Below are 23,332 nucleotides of genomic sequence, written 5' to 3' on the forward strand. Positions count from 1 at the left end.
AATAAAAATATTTACCGTATTTTCCGGACCATAGGATGCACCGGATTATAAGGCGCACTGCCGATGAGCGGGTCTATTCATGTCTATTTTTATACAAAAGCCGCATTAAAAGGGTCTGTGGGGGGGTGTGGCCTGCGGACCTGCAGCGAAGCGGGATGTGTCAGGACTGGCTTCAAGATTAGTGACAGGTGACACAGCTGCGAGTGTTTGTCTGAACACCTGTCGCTCTGTTAAAAGCAGCAGTCAGGAAGGAGAGGAGGTGGTTGATGGTGGAGAACTAGCGAGAGAAAACTTTGACATGGCTGAAAAGCACAACTTATTGCAAAATAAATTATTGTTTGCAAAGATGAACACGGCTGTCATGTCCGTCATTGGTGGTCCAGAGAACCCGGAGGAGCAAGACCTCCACAGGGTCATATTAATTTATTTTCTAAACTGAAAACCTTGTGGTCTACATAACATGTAATGGTGGTTCTTTGGTCAAAATGTTGCGTAGATTATGTTTTACAGATCATCTTCAAGTCGCTTTCTGACGCTGTTTTGTGGGAGGTCTTATTTACGTGGCTCACCTTCGACAGCGTCATCTTGGAGCAGGTGTAGCGTGCAAGGACGGGACTGGAAGAAGTGTCAAAAGATAAAACTAACTTTTTTAATGACGTTCAGACTTTACTTCAATCAATAATGGAGCAGCATTTTCTCATCCGCCGGAAATGTGTCCCATGAAAAACTGTTAACAAAAGCTCTTTGGGTGAATAATGTACACTCACTACACCGGTATGTTTTAGCGCTTTCATGGCGAGTTCACTGACAGATATAAAAGTAGGAACTTTACACTACTTTATATTAGAAATGGCAACAGCGGAGAATGAATGTCCCATAACAAGAAGATAGTGAAAAAGAAGACGCTTCTGACTACGGATGTCGGCACGGACAACGAAGGCGGACGCATGCACATTTTCAGGACTTATGCAGATCCCAAATACACATCAGCAGGTACAAGAAGGTAAGAAATGTTGCTTTTGCATAATATTGTGAAACAGAACGCCAGATAATATGTCTTACCTTAAAGACACACCATAATAGCACAGTGCGATCATAGCTTACCAAACTCATACTAAAAAAATTTTGACGGATTTTTTTTAAGTGCCGTAAGTAATGTTCTATATTTTCAATGAGACATTTTAAGTTTTGGTGTTCTTTACTGGCGTCATCTTGCAGTTTACATGAATCCCCTATGTATGACTGCCATCTACTTGTCACACTTATCATTACGCCATGTACCAAATAAAATGGCTTCGAGGTAGGTAAGTACGGCCAAAATTATTCCGTACATTAGGCTCACCGGGTTATAAGGGTTTTAAGTGCGCCTAATCGTAAAAAAAAAAAAAAACCTTTACCTTTTTTACTGTTTTTATTTATCGTATTATTTTAGGTTTTGTTATTTTCAATGCTTATCATTTTTACTGTTTTATAATGGGCAGCACTTTGGAAAATGCTAGTTTGTGAATAGTTCTATGTAAATAAAGCAGGCGATTTTTATTCAAATTACAATTAATTCATGAGACATTTCACTATTTAAAGATGTATTTATCGATTTTCATTCTGTCCAATTTGACCTCTCCTGACCCTGGACAGCATACCAGTAAACACAACTGTCAGAAAAAATGTACTTAAATTATCCAAAAACTTTCCACTCTCTGAGTTTCCAGTGAACAAATGAGAGCAATCTTTGTTCGACCAAGCAAAGTTCTGGAAGATTCCGCTGTGTACGTTGGAATGACACCGGAGGCGTTATCTATTTTCCTCAAACACCTGCCGAAGCTGAATCCAGGACGAGCCCAAGCCTGAGGCATTTTTTTCTTTTGTCTTCAATGTTACCAAAACAAAGACTGTTTACATACTCCCCATTCCTGTTGTGACGTGTTGTTGCGTAAATATTGAATACTTAAATAAAAGAGGAGACGTAAACCTTTTTCGTCAGAGCGTGGTGCAGGATTTTACAAAGTGTACAGTGGCCATGTCTCTCCTCAGATCTGAGTCCAAGTTTAATTCTGTCTCTGTTTGATTATTTGCCTTTTGTCTTGTTTAATAGATGCCATCAGTGTTTGAACCTGACAACAACGGATGAGTGTCTTGCATTACAAACACGTGACAATAGAGAAAGCTACAGTAACTAATGCTTTTATTTATTCATGTTTTTATATTCACTTTCATCACGAGAAGACTGACGCACAAGGCTGCTTCTCGGTTCACCACAAGGGCTCGCCAGTTGCAGTGTCTGTAAGCAAGAGGTTAGCAAGCAGGTGGGAAGTACCATGAATTGATTTACTTGGACCCTGATTTAAACAAGTTGAAAAACGTATTTGTGTGTTACCTTTTAGTGGTCAATTATACGGAATATGTACTGTACTGTGCAATCTACTAATAAAGATTTCAATCAACCTTCTGTTGTGACCCCTTTCTCGGATCACATCCTGTGTCTGTTTTTGGAGTCCTTTTTGGTGTTTTGATTATTATTGGACTCTTCCGATCCCACATAAGCACCTCCAAGTCCGAGTCCATGGTTCTCGCCCGGAAAAGGGTGGAGTGCCATCTCCGGGTTGGGGAAGAGACCCTGCCCCAAGTGGAAGAGTTCAAGTACCTAGGAGTCTTGTTCACGAGTGAGGGAAGAGTGGATCGTGAGATGGACAGGCGGATCGGTGCGGCGTCTTCAGTAATGCGGACGTTGTACCGATCCGTTGTGGTGAAGAAGGAGCTGAGCCGGATGGCAAAGCTCTCAATTTACCGGTCGATCTATGTTCCCATCCTCACCTATGGTCATGAGCTTTGGGTCATGACCGAAAGGATAAGATCACGGGTACAAGCGGCTGAAATGAGTTTCCTCCGCCGTGTGGCGGGGCTCTCCCTTAGAGATAGGGTGAGAAGCTCTGCCATCCGGGAGGAACTCAAATTAAAGCCGCTGCTCCTCCACATCGAGAGGAGCCAGATGAGGTGGTTCGGGCATCTGGTCAGGATGCCACCCGAACGCCTCCCTAGGGAGGTGTTTAGGGCACGTCCAACCGGTAGGAGGCCACGGGGAAGACCCAGGACACATTGGGAAGACTATGTCTCCCGGCTGGCCTGGGAACACCTCGGGATCCCCCGGGAAGAGCTAGACGAAGTGGCTGGGGAAAGGGAAGTATGGGTTTCCCTGCTTAGGCTGTTGCCCCCGCGACCCGACCTCGGATAAGCGGAAGAAGATGGATGGATAGATGGATGGATCTTCCGATCCCTTCGTTTGAGCACTTCCTTGTTTGTTCAGTTACCATGGTTCCTCATTTGTTCCACCTGCCGTGCCTTTGACTTACACCTGTGGTAATTGTTTGTTTCTGTATTTAAACCTGCCTCCTCCCTCTGTTCGGTCTTGGTTCGTGGTTTGCTACTGGCAACTTTCACGTTCGGTTTTTTTCTAAGTCCTTTTTTGTTTGCTAAGTTACGTCTTAGCTTCCGTGCCCCCGGCACGAGCTACTTTGGACACTTTGAACTCGATGCTAGTTTAGCATTATTTTTTCGCCTTTACTTTGCTTTTGTACCAGTGTTATTTTACCCTTTTGTATATTAAACAAGCTCCTACCTGCACTCCTCCCTGTCTGGTCCTGCTGCATCTTGAGGTGACACCTCCGCTCATCACAATGCGTTCCAAATGTGACACCTTCCCTCTACTACTGCACGAGACGCATCACAACTCCCTTAAGGCAGGGCCCAAAAAAAAAAAGGTACACAGGTGATATGATTGGTGTCAGTATTGGTATTGGCTGATCACACTCATGGATGATCGTTATCAGAATCGGCATAAAAAAGCCCGGATGTAAACTACTCCTCTCAAATGTATTCTTGCATATAATGGAATTACTGGTATCATTTCAACCTGACATCTATGGGATTGTGATGTAAAAAAAATGTACATCGATACTGAAAAACAACATTTTATTATCTGCTTCTGCCTTGTTCTCAATGTATGGGGGAACAACCTTTTTCGAGGATTTAGAACTTTATTCATTTCTTTAAACACGCCGCCATATAAAAGTTCAATTTAAAGCAACAATATGCATAATTTCACAACTTTCTTACAAACAATAATAACAATAAAGGCTCGGGGTGTAGTTATTTTCAAACTTTACAAGCATGACACATTTTTCATTGGCATTTTTAAATATTTTCATATGTACATATATTTCGTATATTTACAGTACAGTCGTATACTGTGCATATACAGTACATTCATGTTTTGTATATAGGTGGTTGAGAAACAAACCCGGGTCCGGACCGACAAACTGGTGCCAGTCTGACTTAAGTAGGGATGAACAAACATCAGAAGACTGGGGTGGAGGTCGATACCAGGAACAACATCTGACACAAAAGTGCTGTATTGGGAACAGCTAAGATCCTGCGCAGAACCCTAAAGCTCCCAACCCTCTGGCAGAGGACCCGACTTTGACTTTGTGTTTTTTTTTACTTAATCTCATAATATATCTAACATTTAACACAACGTTTCAAAGTGAAAAATAAGACATTCTCCTCAGGTCAGGCCGCGCTGTGAGGCTCAGTTCTTTCTGCTCGGCTTTGATCGCAGTTCCACTTGTAATGGGCAACCGACTTCAGGGCTTAACTCCACACCGCAGAGTCTGAGGAAAATGACATTAATGGAACAAAAAGAATTGGTTAATAAACACTGATCCAGTCATGAAAGAAAAACACGCATTGCATGCACACTTGGATAGTAAATCCTACAGATCAGGGGTCTAGAACGTTTTCCAGGTCGAGGACCCCCAAACCGACAGACCCCCTACTTATATATACAGCATAAAATGGTGTTTTAAATTAAAACTTTCCTAAATGTCCATCCATCCATCTATTTTCTACCGCTTGTCCCTTTTAGGGCTGCAGGGGGTGCTTGAGCCTATCTCAGCTGCATTCGGGTGGAAGGCGGGATACACCCTGGACAAGTCGCTACCTCATCACAAGGCAAACACAGATAGACAGACAACATTCACACACACATTCACACTCTAGGGCCAATTTAGTGTTGCCAATAAACCTATCCCTAGGTTCATGTTTTTGTTTGGAGGTTGCAGGGAACCTACGCAGCCACGGGGAGAACATGCAAACTTCACACAGAAAGATCCCGAGCCCGGGATAGAACTCAGGACTACTCAGGACCTTCGTATTGTGAGGCAGATGCATAATCAGACAAGGTGGATGTGGTCCTCCTTCGATAGGATACTATCTCCGGAGATGTTGCGGTAGCTTGTGAACAGGGATTGGAAGTTGGGGTGGTCGCAGTTAGGAAGCTTATCTCCTCGACTGATGAAGGATCCAGGTCCACCTAGAAAAAGGGAACCTAATTTGGGCTCTTCATCCGCCATCCCATTGCCTTGAAGATTGCAGTTTCCAGGGACCCGGACGATCTGCAGACTCTCTGTTAAGGCGATTTGAGCAGAGGAATTTTGGAACGAGACTATATCGGCTTCGATGGTTGATTTGCAATCACAGGTTTAAGGAGGGCTTCAGGTGTCCCTTTCTCTGCCGAGAAGGAAGTGCTCCAGACACCTGTTGGTGCGCGCCATCTATGAAGGACTTCTTGTATTACGATACCGGTTCCTCCTTGGTTTTGCCGCGAACTATCGATCAATCGGTGTAGATTTGCAAGATGCTTTCACCCACATCGTTGGTAGTATGCTGGGTTCTCTCCAACTGGACTGATTCATCCGCGGGCATCAGGAAATTGGCAGCTAGGGGTGGACTTTCCCGGGGGGAAGACGACATGTCACTAACTAAATATTGCAGGAGAAAGTTAAGGTCTTTTGTGGTCGGGAAAGTTGATTTGAGTCGGTCTTTTTTTTGCTAAATGCTGTCGGACAGGGACAGTCACTGTCAGTCTGCATGGGTTGAATTCAACTTGGTTGAGCCAGTAGTCCATCTTTAAAGCAACCCAGTTTTGTTAAGTTAAAAAGTTAAAGTACCAATGATTGTCACACACACAGTGTGGTGAAATTTTTCCGCTACATTTGACCCATCCCCTTGATCACCCCCTAGGAGGCGAGGGGGGCGGTGGGCAGCAGCGGTGCCGAGCCCGGGAATCATTTATGGTGATTTAACCCCCAATTCCAACCCTTGATGCTGAGTGCCAAGCAGGGAGGTAATGGGTCCCATTTTTTATAGTCTTTGGTATGACTCGGCCGAGGTCTGAACTCACAACCTACCGATCTCAGGGCGGACCCTCTAACCACTAGGCCACTGAGTAAGTTACGGTCTTCCAGTAGAGCTAGGTGGGCCTCTTTCCACACAAATTCTTTGGGAGTGGACCGGAAGCCTGGGAGTCATATTCTACAAGTGATGCTTGGTGGTGATGTATGCGGTCTGGATATATGCTGGCCACCAAACCCAGGTTGTAGCTCTGAGTGCATGGAACAGGTAGGTTAGTCCTTTTGGTCATTGCTTGATAAACCTTAACGTGCTTGTTGATTGTAAGTTGTCGATCGCACTGAATACCAAAAAAGGTTAGAGCCGCGTTGACTGAGGCTAAAAAAAAGAGAACTTGCACTTGTGTTCAGTGTCACTCCACAGAACTCCCTTGTCACCTTTTTTCTGAAGATTTTGTATAATTTTCTTTGCCTCAGCCGCTGTAGGCGATTGCTACATCGTCTGCATAGGCACTCACCAGCGTGAAATAGTCGAACCGGCTCAAGAGATCGTTGATGTAGATGGGGAAGAGCAGAGAGTACAGCACCGACTCTTGCGAGAGACCTTTTTTGAACGTTCCCAATCTGCCAAATCTGCCAGTTCCTCCAGGTTTGTCAGCTAGGATGAAATCTAGACCAGAAGGTGCCCCAGGACATATATTTGTAGCATTTTCCAGAGTAGCATTGTTCTTCACACCATGTCTTAGGCTTTGCTGGAGTCGAATAGAGTCAGTCCTGTTCGCAGGCATTGGGATGACTGATAGCCATCAAAGATTGGTTGTGAGAGTTGTGGACAGTGATTGATTCACAGAGCTGCGGCCTTTCCAGAAGCCAGGGGTTCAGTAAGCATTGATCCGCAAGGCATCATGAGAGTCGGCTGACAATCATCGTCTCCAGTAGTTTTCAAATTGTGAAGGTGGGGGTGATCGGGTGTTATTTGTCGACTGATTGAGATTCCTTTCCCTTCTTTAGGAAAAGGATAACGGCATCTCTTCAGGATTGTGGACAGAAGCCTTCGAGCCAGCTGTAGTTGAGGATTTTAGAAGGTCCGGTTCGAGTCAGCCTGTAGTTGAGGATTTTAGAAGATCCGGTTCGATGTCATCTGGGCCTGCAACTCTACCTGCTTTTACCTGTTTCAGGGATATCTCGAACTCTTCCAGGTAGATTGATTGAATCAATCAATCTCAATCAATGCCGGCTCAGTTGGGCGACTTGGACAATGAACGAGGGACTGCACGTCATGTCGGTGTTCTATGACTGCTTCCGTGCTCTTGCTGTCACTCTTTCTGCTGCGGATGCTAACTTACCCCTGAATGAAGGCGTTGGTCTTGGCTTGATCGCAGAGATGAATGTATTTCATCCTTGCCTGTCGGCTGGTGTTTTTAATCCTTTAGGCCTCTAACCATTAGCCAGGCTTCGACTACGATTTACTCTGCGTAGATCTTCTCCAGGTGATCATGTCAGGCATTTTGCTGCATCTCTGCGACTACTTCAGCTATCTCTTTGCACTTTACCATCCGTGCCGTGCGGTTACCGGCCAAATCTCAGTGGAGTCGGTTGCGCTCTTTGCTGAGGCGTTTGTTTTTGTCGTTCAAGGTGTCTCATTCACTCTGTGGACGTTGAGCGTTACTAAGCTCAACGTCCACATCTCATCTTCTCCACATTCTCATCTTCTCCCAAGTTCTGAAGAACTTGGGAGAAGATGAGAATGTTTATCTTTCCCAAAGACAACTTGTATTTGAGATTGTTTATAGGGTTAGGCGCAATAAGTGTCTGCAACATTTTCAATTTATGAATGTACAACTGTTTGTTTATGAAAAACTGTTTGTTTATTTTGTTGACCACTGACCGAAAAAATAATAAACCCACTATCCGTCCGTCCATTGTCTACCGCTTGTCTCTTTCGGGGTCGCTGGAGCCTATCTCAGATAACTAAATAATATGTCGTGTAAAGGAAATTTCACATTTCTATGAAGCTCAAGATCCATAGCCCGATATTTCCTAGTTTTACTACATCTTGTATTTTGGATCGTTTTATAGGGTTAGGTGAAATAAGTGCCTAACTTCAGCCTAGAAACCCTTTCTGTAAAATTGTCAATTTATGAATGTAAAACTGTTTATTTTGTTGACCACTGACCGAATAAATAATAAACTAAACTAATTACAGGGGTTAGTGCATCTGCCTCACAATACGAAGGTCCTGAGCAGTCCTGGGGATCTTTCTGTGTGGAGTTTGCATGTTCTCCCCGTGAATGCGTGGGTTCCCTCCGGGTACTCCGGCTTCCTCCCACTTCCAAAGACATGCACCTGGGGATAGGTTGATTGGCAACACTAAATTGGCCCTAGTCTGGGAATGTGAGTGTCGTGTCTGTGTTCATGTTTTGTTTTAGTCATGTTCGGTTTTGTTTTTTGGACATTGTTTCCTGCTTTTGCACTTCCTTGTTTGCTTTGTTTCCATGCCAACCCATTAGTTTTCACCTGGCCCCATGTCATGCACCTGTGTTCAATCACCATATATTATTATTATTATTCGAAACTGGATTTTGCATGTCACTAAAGTTATATAAGCCTTGCTTGTTCAATATTTAATGCAAAACTTGTTTGGGTCCCTATTAAAAGGTTAAGTTGTTCAACCTTGGCCCGCGGCTTTGTTCCGTTTAAAATTTTGGCCCACTCTGTATTTGAGTTTGACACCCCTGCTCTAACCGTAACCCTAACTAACTCTAAATTAAGTCTTTGTTACTTAGAATATGTTCCCCTAGTGTCAAAAAACCTGTACATTAGGTATTTGTTACTTAGAATATGTTCTTCATAATAAAGTGTTAAAGGGGAACATTATCACCAGACCTATGCAAGCGTCAATATATACCTTAATGGTGCAGAAAAAAGACCATATATTTTTTTTAACCTTTCTGTTTATCGCTCTGGAGGGGATGACGTCAGAATGTGACGTCGCCGAGGTAATACAGCCGCCATTTTCATTTTCAACTTATGTAAACATTGGGTCTCAGCTCTGTTATTTTACGTTTTTTTGACTATTTTTTGGAATCTTGGAGACATCATGCTTCGTCGGTGTGTTGTTGGTGGGTGTAACAACACTAACAGGGAGGGATTCAAGTTGCACCACTGGCCCGAAGATGCGAAAGTGTCTGCCGCCAGACCCCCATTGAATGTACCAAAGTGGCTCCACATTTTACCGGCGATGACAGACATGGCACAGAGATGTATGGATAACCTGCAGATGCATTTGCAATGATAAAGTCAACGAAATCACAAAGGTGAGTTTTGTTGATGTTGACTTATGTGCTAATCAGACATATTTGGTCGCGGCGTGACTGCCAGCTAATCGATGCTAACATGCTATTTACCAGCGGTGCTAAAGCAGACATGGTACAGAGATGTATGGATAACCTGCAGATGCATTTGCAACTATATTACGTTTCTTTCCACCCACATTTAACACGAAAAAAACACTTACCAATCGACAGATTTAAGTTGCTCCAGTGTCACAAGATGCGAAAGTCCTGATCGTTTGGTCCGCACATTTTACCGGCGATGCTAACGCAGCTATTCGGCCATGCTATGGCTATGAATAGCGTCAATAGGTATGTGCTCAAAAGCTTCAGTTTCTTCTTCAATACTTTCATACTCCAACCATCCGTTTCAATACATGCGTAATCTGTTGAATCGCTTAAGCCGCTGAAATCCGAGTCTAAATCCGAGCTAATGTCGCTATATCTTGCTGTGGTATTCGCCATTTTTTGTTTACATTGGCAGCACTGTGTGACGTCACAGGGAAATGGACAGTCGCATCGCAAATAGCGAAAATCAAGCACTTTAAAGCTTTTTTTAGGGATATTCGGAGACCGGTAAAATTTTGAAAAAAACTTCAAAAAATACATAATGCCACTGGGAACTGATTATTATTGTTTTTAACCCTTTTGAAATTGTGATAATGTTCCCCTTTAACAAAAACACATAACTTTGTCTTGAATTTGAAAAAAAAAACATTTAATTTTTCACTAAGAAGCGTTCTGTGAATGTGCATATGAAACTAACGGGGTTCGGTACCTCCAACAAGGTCAAGAACCACTGGTTTAGCTGCAGTAAAAGTGTTGACTGGTGTGTTAATGTTGAAGTGAAAATTCAAGAAGGGGTCATTCCATGGACCTTAACTATGTCACACTTTGTTCATACTTGAAGTTTAGTACTCTAGTAATTGTGCGTCGAGGCTGAGAGGAGTTTACAAGCGGTATCTTATTTTCGGAGCTGGTATTTCACAAAATGAGCAACGTGTGTGGCCTCGGTTTGACTCACCTGCAATTAAAGTACAAAGGAATGACAGCTGATACCACGTGTATCAGATTACAGTGGATCCCTGGTGATTGCGAGGGTTAAGTTCAAAGACAACCCCGCGATTGGCGAACAATCACGGGTAATCGAGACGCCCGTAACAACGTCTGTTTCCCACCAAGCCCTTGGACTTGCTGGACATTGATATTCTTCTGACTCTAGATATTTGGAAATGCAATTAAAGTGATTGCTGTAATTATTAGATTAGATTCAGATCCAGAAGGAAGCTAACAAGCTACATGCTTTGAAGAACAAACCAGGGTTCAGACCTCAATATGACTCACACACTTGACACGAATGAATCGTAAAAATGAATACCGTATTTTCCGGACCTTTTCTAGCACCGGATTATAAAGTGCACTGCCGATGAATGGTCTATATTTTAATCTTTTTTACAGAGAGCATTAAAGGTCTACTGAAACCCACTACTACCGACCACTGAGGAACACAGCACTCAGGGAACAAGACAGGAAGCTGACAAAATAAGAGCACTAGACAGGAACTAAGGACAGGAAATACTAAACACACTGAGGAGGAACACAGCGCTCAGGGAACAAGACAGGAAGCTGACAAATTAAGAGCACTTGACAGAAACTAAGGACAGGAAATACTTAACACACTGAGGACGAACACAGCACTCAGGGAACAAGACAGGAAGGTGACAAATTAAGAGCACTTGACAGAAACTAAGGACAGGAAATACTACACACACTGAGGAGGAACACAGCACTCAGGGAACAAGACAGGAAGCTGACAAATTAAGAGCACTTGACAGGAACTAAGGGCAGGACATACTAAACACACTGAGGAGGAACACAGCACTCAGGGAACAAGACAGGAAGCTGACAAATTAAGAGCACTTGACAGGGACTAAAAGACAGGAAATACTAAACACAGGAAACAGACAAATACAGAGGAAAAAACTAAAACATAGACAAACTGTCAGGGCCAAGCCTGACAGTCTCGGGTTGTAGCGGACATATTGGCCCAGCACCACTTACGGCTAAAAGTTGTCTCTTTTCATCGCATAATTACACAGTATTCTGGACATCTGTGTTGCTGAATCTTTTGCAATTTGCTCAATTAATAATGGAGACGTCAAAGAAGAATGCTGTTGGTGGAAAGCGGTGGATTGCAGCTGCCTTTAGCAACCGAAACCCAGCCGGTGTTTATTTGTTGGTTGTGAAGCTTTAACACGGAGCGGCCAAGCGAACATGTTTCTCTACGTCATGGGTGTCAAACTCTGGCCCGTGGGCCAAATTTGGCCCGCCATGTAATTTATTTGGGCCCTTGAGACAATATTAAATTAATATTAGAGCGGTGCATTCACTGCTAATTCTAGTACTTGCCAACCCTCACGATTTTCCCAGGAGACTCCCGAATTTCAGTGCCCCCCACCCCCGAAAATCTACCGGGAAACCCATTCTCTTTAATTTCTCCCGATTTCCATTCGGACAACAATATCGGCGGAGTTCCTTAAAGGTACTGCTTTTAGCGTCATCTACAACCTGTTGTCATGTCCGCTTTTCCGCCATACAATCACCGTGCCGGCCCAGTCACGTAATATATGCGGATACTACACACACACAAGTGAATGCAACGCATACTTGGTCAACAGCCATACAGAGGGTGGCCGTACAGACAACTTTAAAACTGTTACAAATATGCACCACACTGTGAACCCACACCAAACAAGAATGACAAACACATTTCGGGAGAACATCCACACTGTATCACAACATCAAAACAACAGAACAAATACCCAGAAACCCTTGCAGCACTAACTCTTTTGCTACGCTACAATATACACCCCCGCTACCAACAAAACTCGATTTTGCATGTCACTATAAAGTTATATAAGCCTTGCTTGTTCAATATTCAATGCAAAACTTGTTTGGGTCCCTATTAAAAGGTTTAGTTGTTCAACCTTGGCCCGCGGCTTTGTTCAGTTTAGAATTTTGGCCCACTCTGTGTTTGAGTTTGACACCCCTGCTCTACGTCAACCAGCAAGTTTTTTGATGGGAAAATTGTGATATTAAGTGGGCTCTTACCGGAGACTTCCGTGGATTATGGGACCTCCTCCTGTAGCTGTCAAAAAGGCAGCTGTGATCTTGGCTCCTCGGCTTCTCTCAGAGACACTGGCGTTCACCGCAGCCATCTGACTTTCAGGTATGACTTAAGAATCTCACTAAAATACTATTAACACAATAAGCAGATAGGGGATTTTCCAGAATTATCCTAGTAAATGTGTCTAATTACATCTGCTGCCGCCCGAAGTCGTCGCTTTGTTTTTTGTTTTTTTTGTGCTTCACTCTAACTTTCCTCATCCACGAATCTTTTTTATCCCCGTTCAAATTAATGGAGAAATTGTCGCTTTCTCAGTCCGAATCGCTCTTGCTGCTGGTGGTTATGATTGTAAACAATGTGAGGATGTGAGGAGCCCTACAACCCGTGACGTCACGCGCACATCGTCTGCTACTTCCGGTACAGGCAAGGCTTTTTTATTAGCGACCAAAAGTTGCAAACTTTATCGTTGATGTTCTCTACTAAATCCTGTCAGCAAAAATATGGCAATATCGCAAAATGATCAAGTATAACACATAGAATGGACCTGCTATCCCCGTTTAAATAAGAACATCTCATTTCAGTAGGCCTTTAAAGGGTCATATTTTATTTTTTTGTAAATTTAAAAGACTTCCTTGAATGTAAACAATGAAAGACCGGCTGTGTTTGTGTTGCTAAAGGCGGCCGCAATACACCGCTTCCCACCTACAGCTTTCTTCTTTGACGTCTCCATTATTCATTGAACAAATTGCAAAACAATCAGCAACACAGATGTCCAGAATACTGTGGAATTATGCGATGGAAAGAGACGACTTATAGCTGGGATCGGTGCTGGAACAAAATGTCCTCTACAATGCGTGACGTCACCATACTGTGACGTTTCAGCAGGATATTTTGACGCGAAATTTAAAATTGCAATTTATTAAACTAAAAAGGCCGTATTGGCATGTGTTGCAATGTTAATATTTCATCATTGATATATAAACTATCAAACTGCGTGGTCGGTAGTAGTGGGTTTCAGTAGGCCTTTAATAGTGATTTTTTTTTTTTAAGTTTTTAACATTTACCTGTTGATGTGGTAACCGCATCTGGTGACGGGGTTGAACCATCTAAGGCGGAAAATTCTTCTTGACAACGCCAGTCCACAGGACGAGGGCTCACTTTCATCAGCGTCATATACATCTGGAGCACTCCTCGGGCTTTTTTTAAGGCCTCTTTTGGAGAGCTCTCTTCCATCTTTATCAGTCTGGACGGACTGTCCTAAAAAAACAATATGTAAACAAACATACACATGACTCAGTATATACATTTATACTTTATACAGTGGGGAAAATAAGTAAATGGTGGGTTAGACAGGATGTAGGGTTGTACGGTATACCGGTACTGGTATAGTATCATGGTACTAATGAATCAAAAACGGTACTATACTGTTTGAAAAATACCGGTCCCTGGGCGTCGTCATGTCATGATATCAGAATCAGAATCACTTTAATAATCCAGAGGGGAAATTAAGATTTTCAGCACAATCCCATTCAAGATCAGACAAATATTACAAGGAATTGCTGGTTTTTGCGAACAGAGGAGCATGTTCGGCAGCGCACAATCACAGAGTACTTACAAGCAGACACAGTGTGTAGACAGAAAAGGGGGAACGGACCGCCTTTTGACTTAAAAACCAAAGAAAAAGGACACTGAAACACCCCCAGGTAGAGGTGACATGGCTATATATATATATATATATATATATATATATATATATCCATCCATCCATTTTGTACCACTTATCCCCTTTTGGGGTTGCGGGGGGCGCTGGCGCCTATCTCAGCTACAATTGGGCGGAAGGCGGGTACACCCTGGACAAGTCGCCCCCTCATCGCAGTATATATATACATATATATATAAATATATATATATGTATGTGTGGGGTGGTATAGCTCCCCCACCTCCCGAAATCGGAGGTCTCCATGTTGGCAAGTATGCAAGTTATGATTGTAAACAATATTTTTTTCTAACACAACTTCTTCTTTAGTTTTCTTTTTAATTCATCCATCCACCCATTTTCTACCGCTTATTCGCTCCGGGATTGCGGGGGGCGCCGGAGCCTATATCAGCTATGTTTAAAAACTCGGAAAATACGTCCCTGGACACATGAGGACTTTGAATATGACCAATGTAATCCTGTAACTACTTGGTATGTTACGTGTGGGGGTCGCAGCTTACTGTGAGGTTTGCTCCCCCGGGATGCAAATAGACCACTCCGGACAGGACGTGCAGGTAGGAACATGATTTATTTGAAGAACTCAAACAAGTACCAAAAATGGGAAAAAAAAAGCCAGAGGAAAACTGTGCCGATCGCACTCGGAGCAAACGTTATCACTTAGCAGCGAACGTCCATCCGCAGTTGGCAGTGTTTTAGCTACTTCTACAAACCCCGTTTCCATATGAGTTGGAAAATTGTGTTAGATGTAAATATAAACGGAATACAATGATTTGAAAATTATTTTCAACCCATATTCAGTTGAATATGCTACAAAGACAACATATTTCATGTTCAAACTGATAAACATTTATTTTTCTGCAAATAATCATTAACTTTACAATTTGATGCCAGCAACACGTGACAAAGAAGTTGGGAAAGGTGGCAATAAATACTGAGAAAGTTGAGGAATGCTCATCAAACACTTATTTGGAACCTCCTACAGGTGTGCAGGCTAATTGGGAACAAGTGGGTGCCATGATTGGGTATAAAAGCAGCTTCCCAAAAAATGTTAAGTCTTTCACAAGAAATGGGGTGAGGTACACCCCTTTGTCCACAACTACGTGAGCAAAGAGTCAAAGAAATGTAGGGATTTCAACATCTACGGTCCATAATATCATCAAAAGGTTCAGAGAATCTGGAGAAATCACTCCACGTAAGCGGCATGGCCGGAAACCAACATTGAATGACCCGTGACCTTCGATCCCTCAGACAGGACTATTTCAAAAACCCACATCAATCTCTAAAGGATATCACCACATGGGCTCAGGAACACTTCAGAAAACCACTGTCACGAAATACAGTTCGTCGCTACCTCTGTAAGTCCAAGTTAAAGCTCCACTATGCAAAGTGAAAGCCATTTATCAACAACATCTTGAAACGCCGCCAGCTTCTCTGGGCCCGAGATCATCGTAGATGGACTGATGCATTGTGGAAAAGCGTTCTGTGGTCTGACGAGTCCACATTTCAAATAGTTTTGGGAAATATTCGACATTGTGTCATCCGCACCAAAGACTGTTATTGACGCAAAGTACAAAAGCCAGCATCTGTGATGGTATGGGGGTGCATTAGTGCCCAAGGCATGGGTAACTTACACATCTGTGAAGGCACCATTAATGCTGAAAGGTACATACAGGTTTTGGAACAACATATGCTGCCATCTAAGCGCCGTCTTTTTCATGGACGCCCCTGCTTATTTCAGCAAGACAATGCCAAGCCACATTCAGCACGTGTTACAACAGCGTGGCTTCGTAAAAAAAGAGTGCGGGTTCTTTCCTGGCCCGCCTGCAGTCCAGACATGTCTCCCATCAAAAGTGTGTGGCGCATTATGAAGCGTAAATTACGACAGCGGAGACCCCCGGACTTTTTCCTCAGTTCCCAAACGTTTATTGAGTGTTGTTAAAAGAAAAGGTGATGTAACACAGTGGTGAACATGCCCTTTCCCAACTACATAAACACGTGTTGCAGCCATGAAATTTTGAGTTAATTATTATTTGCAAAAAAAAATAAACTTTATATCAGTTTGAACATCAAATATGTCGTCTTTGTAGCATATTCAACTGAATATGGTTTGAAAAGGATTTGCAAATCATTGTATTCTGTTTTTATTTACATCTAACACAATTTCCCAACTCATATGGAAACGGGGTTTGTAAATCAGTAATCCTCGCCTCCATGGCGACAAATAAATTAAGTTTCTTACAAGTACCATTATCACTGCAGGATGTGGAATAGCTAAACATGCTTCACTACACACCGTAGGAGGATATGATAGCTAACTGCTGACAGCAAGCTAGCACCCTTGAATGTAAGCAAATGCCATGGGTGGATCTACACCGAACATCCACTGTAATGATACCAAGTACAATAGCGTAACGAGGTGTGTCAAAAGATGGAGCTAACTTTTTAAATGATACTCAGACTTTACTTCAATCAATAACGGAGTAGCTTCTCCTATTCCGTGGCTCACTAGTGCAATAACAACGCCGGAAATGTGTCCCGTGAAAAAACGTCGGACCGTAACTCTCTAATAACAAAAGTTCCTTTGGTGTAAAATGTAAACTCACTACACCGGTAGTTTTTAGCGCTTCCATGGCGAGATGTAAGTTAGAACTTAATGCTGCTTTATATTAGAAATGGCAACAGCTGAAGATGAATGTCCCGTAGCAAGATGATAAGGAAAAAGAAGAAGATTGTCGACTAAGGAATCGGCACGGACTGCAATGGCGGACGTGCACCAATTTTCAGATCTCAAAAACACATTGGCAGGTACTAAAAGGTAAGAAAAGTTGGTTGTGCATAATATTGCGAAACAAAATGCCGGATGGATGCCAAAATGCATCTGTTCTCCCTTTTCCGTCTACAGCAGGGGTGTCCAAAGTGCAGCCCGGGGGCCATTTGAGGCCCACAGGAAATCGTTTACCGGCCCGTCACACATTCTGCAAGATTGATAGTATTGCAAAAATAAAAATAAAAACATTTTAAAAAAGTGGAATGAGGTGAATTCTAATGAGAAAAAGAGGCAATGTTGACACAAAGCTGCAATGCAGGCAGTTTTTTTCTTCCTTTTCTCTTTATTTTTTTTTTCTTTCCATTGCTCCAAAAAAAAAGGACAAAAAAATCTATGTTATAATGAATTATTACTTAAAAATTATCACTTCAAAAAGTTTTGTTTGGAAAAAATATTACATATGTTGTGTTGTTGCCGTATAAAAACATCAAGGTTTTGACAAAAGAGCATAAAAACAAACAAAATAATAGTTCAAACTTAAAATCGACAGATATTTTGGAAATTGATCTTGAAATTTAAGTGTTAAAAGTTAAAAAAAAAATTATAAAAATGCATCACTTTATGAGTGGGGAACGTTTCGGATCTCAAATATATTTAGTAGGATTTTATTTAACTTTTCACTGTGATTACTCAAAAATATTAAATAATTAAAATCAATGGTGTCCTGCATTATTGATCTTTGAGGGCTTTAATTGCTAAATAAAGGAACTCTCCTTAAGGAATCAATAAAGTACTATCTATCTATCTATCTATCTAAATACTGCATATTTCAGTTTTTACTATAAAAAAAACAAAGTAGTCTTTGACAGAAAAGGCATAAAACCTTATTTGTTTTACTTTATATCAACCTCAACTTGATATAATAGTAAGCATTAAATTGTGACGACTTCGTGGCATCGTGATGCGAGTGGTGCTTCTTCCAAGATGCAGACCGGGCTCGGACACAGCGTACAGGTAATAAATAATGATTTATTACAACTCAAAACAGACTAGGAATAAAAACACTAGTGTTAAGGCAGAAAAGGCAAACAAAGAGCTACTAGCATGTGGGCTAGGGATACAAAACAGAACACTTGCTTGAGGCACAACTGGCAAAACAAGGAGCTAGCATGGGAGCTAGGAAAACAGCGAGCTATACGAGAAAACTAGCAAGTCCAAAACAGTATGTTAGCATAGAGGGGAGTCCACAAAGTCATCGATTGCGTGTAACAAAACTTACGAGACGAGGACGAGTAAATGAAAAAGGCAGGCTTAAATACTGACGCAATAATGGGCGTAAAACAAGACCAGACTTAAGACCAGGGGGAGACAGGGCCTTCTCTCTGGTCGGCCCTAAGCTCTGGAACACTCTGCCCCTCCATGTTCAAACCACTTCCACAGTGGAGTGTTTTAAGTCTCGTCTTAAGACCCACTTTTATTCTTTGGCTTTTAACACTACGTGAGTTGTGTGGTCCTCTGTTCTCTGTTGTCCTCTGTGGTTTTTTATACACTTTGATTTCTATTTTACTGTTTTAATTGATTTTACCCTTTTTAATCATTTTTGTTTTTATTTATTTTTTGTTTTTATTCAGTCATTGGTGTAGCATAATATTGTTTTTTTTTTTGTTTTTTTACATGGCTGTGCAGCACTTTGGAAACGTTGTTGTTTAAATGGGCTATATAAATAAAGTGGATTGGATTGGATTGGACAAATCAGAAACCATGGTAACGGAAAAAAACAGGGAAGTGCACAAACAAACTCAAAAGTCCAAATAACAAATGATCCAAGCAGCGGATTGTAACATATATAAAAAATAATAATAATAATTTGACTTATTTTCAACATTTTAGTGACTGAAACCTTCTATGCTCCCCAGGACCCCTAAGGATTAAAAACAAATCCATATATTTTGTTATGGTTTAAAAATGAAAAATATCAAAAGGGCCACCGCATGCTTAAATTTTTCCATGTGGACACCCCTTGTCTACACACTGCATCTGCTTGTAAGTACTCTGTGATTGTGCGCTGCCGAACATGCCTGTCTGCTTGTAAAACAAGTAATGACACGACGTGACGACGACGGGGGACTTTTCAAAGGCGTTATTGTACCAAATATGATTCATTAGTATCGCGGTACAACCCTACAGCTTTCATAACCCGGACAATGAACAGAGAAAAGTTATCAAAGCGATTCTCCGGCATGCAGCGCTTACCTCGACCTCTTCATTTATTTCTGATACACATCCCTGCGAGTAAAGATGGTGGATGTTTTTTTCCAGCGTGTTGACATATTTTCTGTTGTCCGAGTTCCGGATGTAACGGAAGTGTGTTCTCAGAAGCTCCAGCACATGTGGGAGGGCTGCTTTGATATAACAGATATTACTCTGCAAAAACATAAGAACAATGTATTAGACAGATAGATGGATAGATAGATAGATAGATAGATAGATAGATAGATAGATAGATAGATAGATAGATAGATAGATAGATAGATAGATAGATAGATAGATAGATAGATAGATAGATAGATAGATAGATAGATAGATAGATAGATAGATAGATAGATAGATAGATAGATAGATAGATAGATAGATGGATGGATGGATGGATGGATGGATGGATGGATGGATGGATGGATGGATGGATGGATGGATGGATGGATGGATGGATGGATGGATGGATGGATGGATGGATGGATGGATGGATGGATGGATGGATAGATAGATAGATAGATAGATAGATAGATAGATAGATAGATAGATAGATGGATAGATAGATAGATAGATAGATAGATAGATAGATAGTACTTTATTGATTCCTTCAGGAAAATTAAAATTCCAGCAGCAGTGTACAGAATTGAGATCAATTTAAAAAGTAAAAAGTAAATAATGGGGGTATAAATGGAAACAAAATATAAAAATAAAAAGCAACGATGGGAATAAAAAAAAAACTGTAAAATAAGACAATAACAAGAGAAACTAGGCTTATTGTCAGAGTTAGTTTGTGACGAACCCCAAGATGCAGAGAAGGAGGCAGGCATTGAGTAAGAAAACATGGTTTTAATTTACAAACTAAAACAAAACCAAAAAGCGCAATCGAGGCGGATAACAAACTAGGCTGTGAACAAACAAAACTGGACGCAGGGAACAAAAGACTACACAAAGCTACCAAATATAGCTTATCACTACGCTGCAACGACACGACACGAAACGAGCGACAAAAACGACAATACATGACATAAATCCAGCACAGACTGGAGTAGAAAACAGGTCTAAATAAGAAAATAGGAGTGGGCTGATTGACACCAGGTGTGGCTAGGTGCCAATCAGCCGCAGCTTAGGGGACACAGCACTCAGGGAGAAAGACAGGAAACCAACAAAATAAGAGCACTGACAGGAAACACTACAGATACAGAGGAAACAAAGACAAATGCAGACGAAAAAACTAAAACATAGTCAGGGAAAAGCCGGACACTTATGAACTTATGAACGTTTTCAAAAGTGACAGATCCTAAACTAACCAAATTGCAAACAATCAAAAAATATTCAATATAAAGTAGTGCCCAAAAAAAAGGTTCATATTGAAGAAATGGTGTATGGAAACACTTACCAAATTTAAATGTTCAACGAATGGATAAATAATAAAACAGCCGTGGTCCAGCTGATTGTCAATCTGTGGAGGGATAAACAAAAAAAAAGGTTATAGTTTCCTTTTTAAGTGCATCTTGGCAGCTTTTAAATTCTAATATCCTAAAGTTAAAACTTAAATGTGGCTAAATTATTCTCTGCATTTGACCCATCCCTCTTGATCACCCCCCTGGGAGGCGAGGGGAGCAGTGAGCAGCAGTGGCGGCCGCGGCCGGGAATCATTTTTGTTGATTTTAACCCCCAATTTTAACCCTTGATGCAGACTGCCAAGCAGGGAGGTAACGGGTTCCATTTTTATAGTCTTCTGGTATGACTCGGAGGTAATGGGTCCCATTTTTATCGTCTTCTGGTATGATTAATGGAAATGTGATGCATCAGCATAATTTTGTTTACCTCCGTAAACTCGCCTTTAAAAGTGTTGTACTTAACTGTCGCAAATTAACTGTGATAGTACTGGAATTTGAATATAAGTTTGATAACTTCCAAAAAAATTACTATTTTTTTGCAATAACAATAATAATCATTATCAATATTATCCATCCATCCATTTTCTACCACTTATTCCCTTTGGAGCAATTATGCCTATCTCAGCTACAATCGGGCATCATGGCAGGGCATGATTATTATTATAAAAATAATAATTATTATTATAGATTAAAGTCAAAATAAAATTATAATTATTATTAGTATTGGGGTGGCAGAGGGGTTAGTGCGTCTGCCTCACAGTACAAAGGTCCTGCGGTCCTGGGTTCAAATCCAGGCTCGGGATCTTTCTGTGTGGAGTTTGCATGTCCTCCCCGTGAATGCGTGGGTTCCCTCCGGGTACTCCGGCTTCCTCCCACTTCCAAAGACATGCACCTGGGGATAGGTTGATTGGCAACACTAAATTGGCCCTAGTGTGTGAATGTGAGTGTGAATGTTGTCTGTCTATCTGTGTTGGCCCTGCGATGAGGTGGCGACTTGTCCAGGATGTACCCCGCCTTCCGCCCGATTGTAGCTGAGATAGGCGCCAGCGCCCCCCGCGACCCCATAAGGGAATAAGCGGTAGAAAATGGATGGATGGATTAGTATTGGGGCTTCACGGTGGCAGAGGGGTTAGTGCGTCTGCCTCACAATACGAAGGTCCTGGAGTCCTGGGTTCAAATCCGGGCTCGGGATCTTTATGTGTGGAGTTTGCATGTTCTCCCCGTGAACGCGTGGGTTCCCTCCGGGTACTCCGGCTTCCTCCCACTTCCAAAGACATGCACCTGGGGATAGGTTGATTGGCAACACTAAATTGGCCCTAGTGTGTGAATGTTGTCTGTCTATCTGTGTTGGCCCTGCGATGAGGTGGCGACTTGTCCAGGGTGTACCCCGCCTTCCGCCCGATTGTAGCTGAGATAGGCGCCAGCGCCCCCCGCGACCCCGGAAGGGAGAAAGCGGTAGGAAATGGATGGATGGATGGAGTATTGTTGTTATCCATCCATCCATTTATCCATCCATTTTTCTACCTTTTTCAGGGGGTGCTGGAGCCTATATCAGCTAAATTAGGGCAGAAGGCCGGTTACACCCTGGACAAGTCGCCACCTCATTGCAGGGCATAATTATTATAAAAATAATAATAATTATTATTGATTAAAGTCAATAAAATAATAACTATTATTAATATTCTTGTTATCCAGCCATCCATTTCTACCGCAATTCCCTTTTGGGGTCGCAGGGGTTGCTGGAACCTATCTCAGCTGCATTAGGGCGGAAGGCCGGGTACACCCTGGACAAGTCGCCACCTCATCGCATGGCATGATTATTATTGTAAAGATAATAATTATTATTATAGATTAAAGTCAATAAAATAAGAATTATTAATATAATATTGTTATCATCCATCCATCCATTTCCTACCGCTTGTCCCTTCTTGAGGTCGCCAGGGTAGGGTGGTATCTGGAGCCTGTCTCAGCTGCATTCGGGCGGAAGGCGGGTTACACACTAGACAAGTCGCCACCTCATTGCATGGCATGATTATTATTGTAAAGATAATTATTATTATTATAGATTAAAGTCAATACAATAATAATTATTAATTAATATTGTTGTTATCCATCCATCCATTTTCTACCGCTTGTCCCTTTTTGGGGTCGCGGACGGGTGCTGGAGCCTATCTTAGCTGCATTCGGGCGGAAGGCAGAGTACACCCTGGACAAGTCGCCACCTCATCGCAGGGCATGATTATCATTATAAAAATAATTATCATTATTATCGAATAAAGTCAATAAAATCCATCCATCCATTTTCTACCGCTTATTCCCTTTCGGGGTCGCGGGGGGCGCTGGCGCCTATCTCAGCTACAATCGGGCGGAAGGCGGGGTACACCCTGGACAAGTTGCCACCTCATTGCAAGGCATGATTATTATTATAAAGATAATAATTATTATTATAGATTAAAGTCAATAAAATAATAATTTTTTACCGCTTGTCCCTTTTTTTTTTGCATTTGGGCGGAAGGTGGGGTACACACTGGACAAGTCGCCACCTCATCACAGG

The 23,332-nt window shown here is 42.0% G+C and overlaps 1 protein-coding gene across 2 annotated transcripts in view; it reads right to left on the minus strand.

The window, feature by feature from the left end:
• Positions 1 to 3,977: 3,977 nt before the first annotated feature.
• Positions 3,978 to 23,332, minus strand: part of csf1a (colony stimulating factor 1a (macrophage)) — a 72,836-nt gene continuing 53,481 nt past the window's right edge. For both annotated transcript variants that reach the window (XM_061875594.1, XM_061875593.1), the window contains exons 3-6: positions 20,775 to 20,837; positions 19,379 to 19,549; positions 13,706 to 13,898; positions 3,978 to 4,664 (exon numbers count right to left, since the gene is read on the minus strand). In XM_061875594.1, coding sequence (XP_061731578.1) covers positions 4,645 to 4,664; positions 13,706 to 13,898; positions 19,379 to 19,549; positions 20,775 to 20,837 — 447 coding nt within the window. In that variant the 3' untranslated portion in view covers positions 3,978 to 4,644. The remainder of the gene's footprint in view (positions 4,665 to 13,705; positions 13,899 to 19,378; positions 19,550 to 20,774; positions 20,838 to 23,332) is intronic.

This window comes from Nerophis ophidion, linkage group LG16 (assembly GCF_033978795.1).
Source record: "Nerophis ophidion isolate RoL-2023_Sa linkage group LG16, RoL_Noph_v1.0, whole genome shotgun sequence".
NCBI lineage: Eukaryota > Metazoa > Chordata > Actinopteri > Syngnathiformes > Syngnathidae > Nerophis > Nerophis ophidion.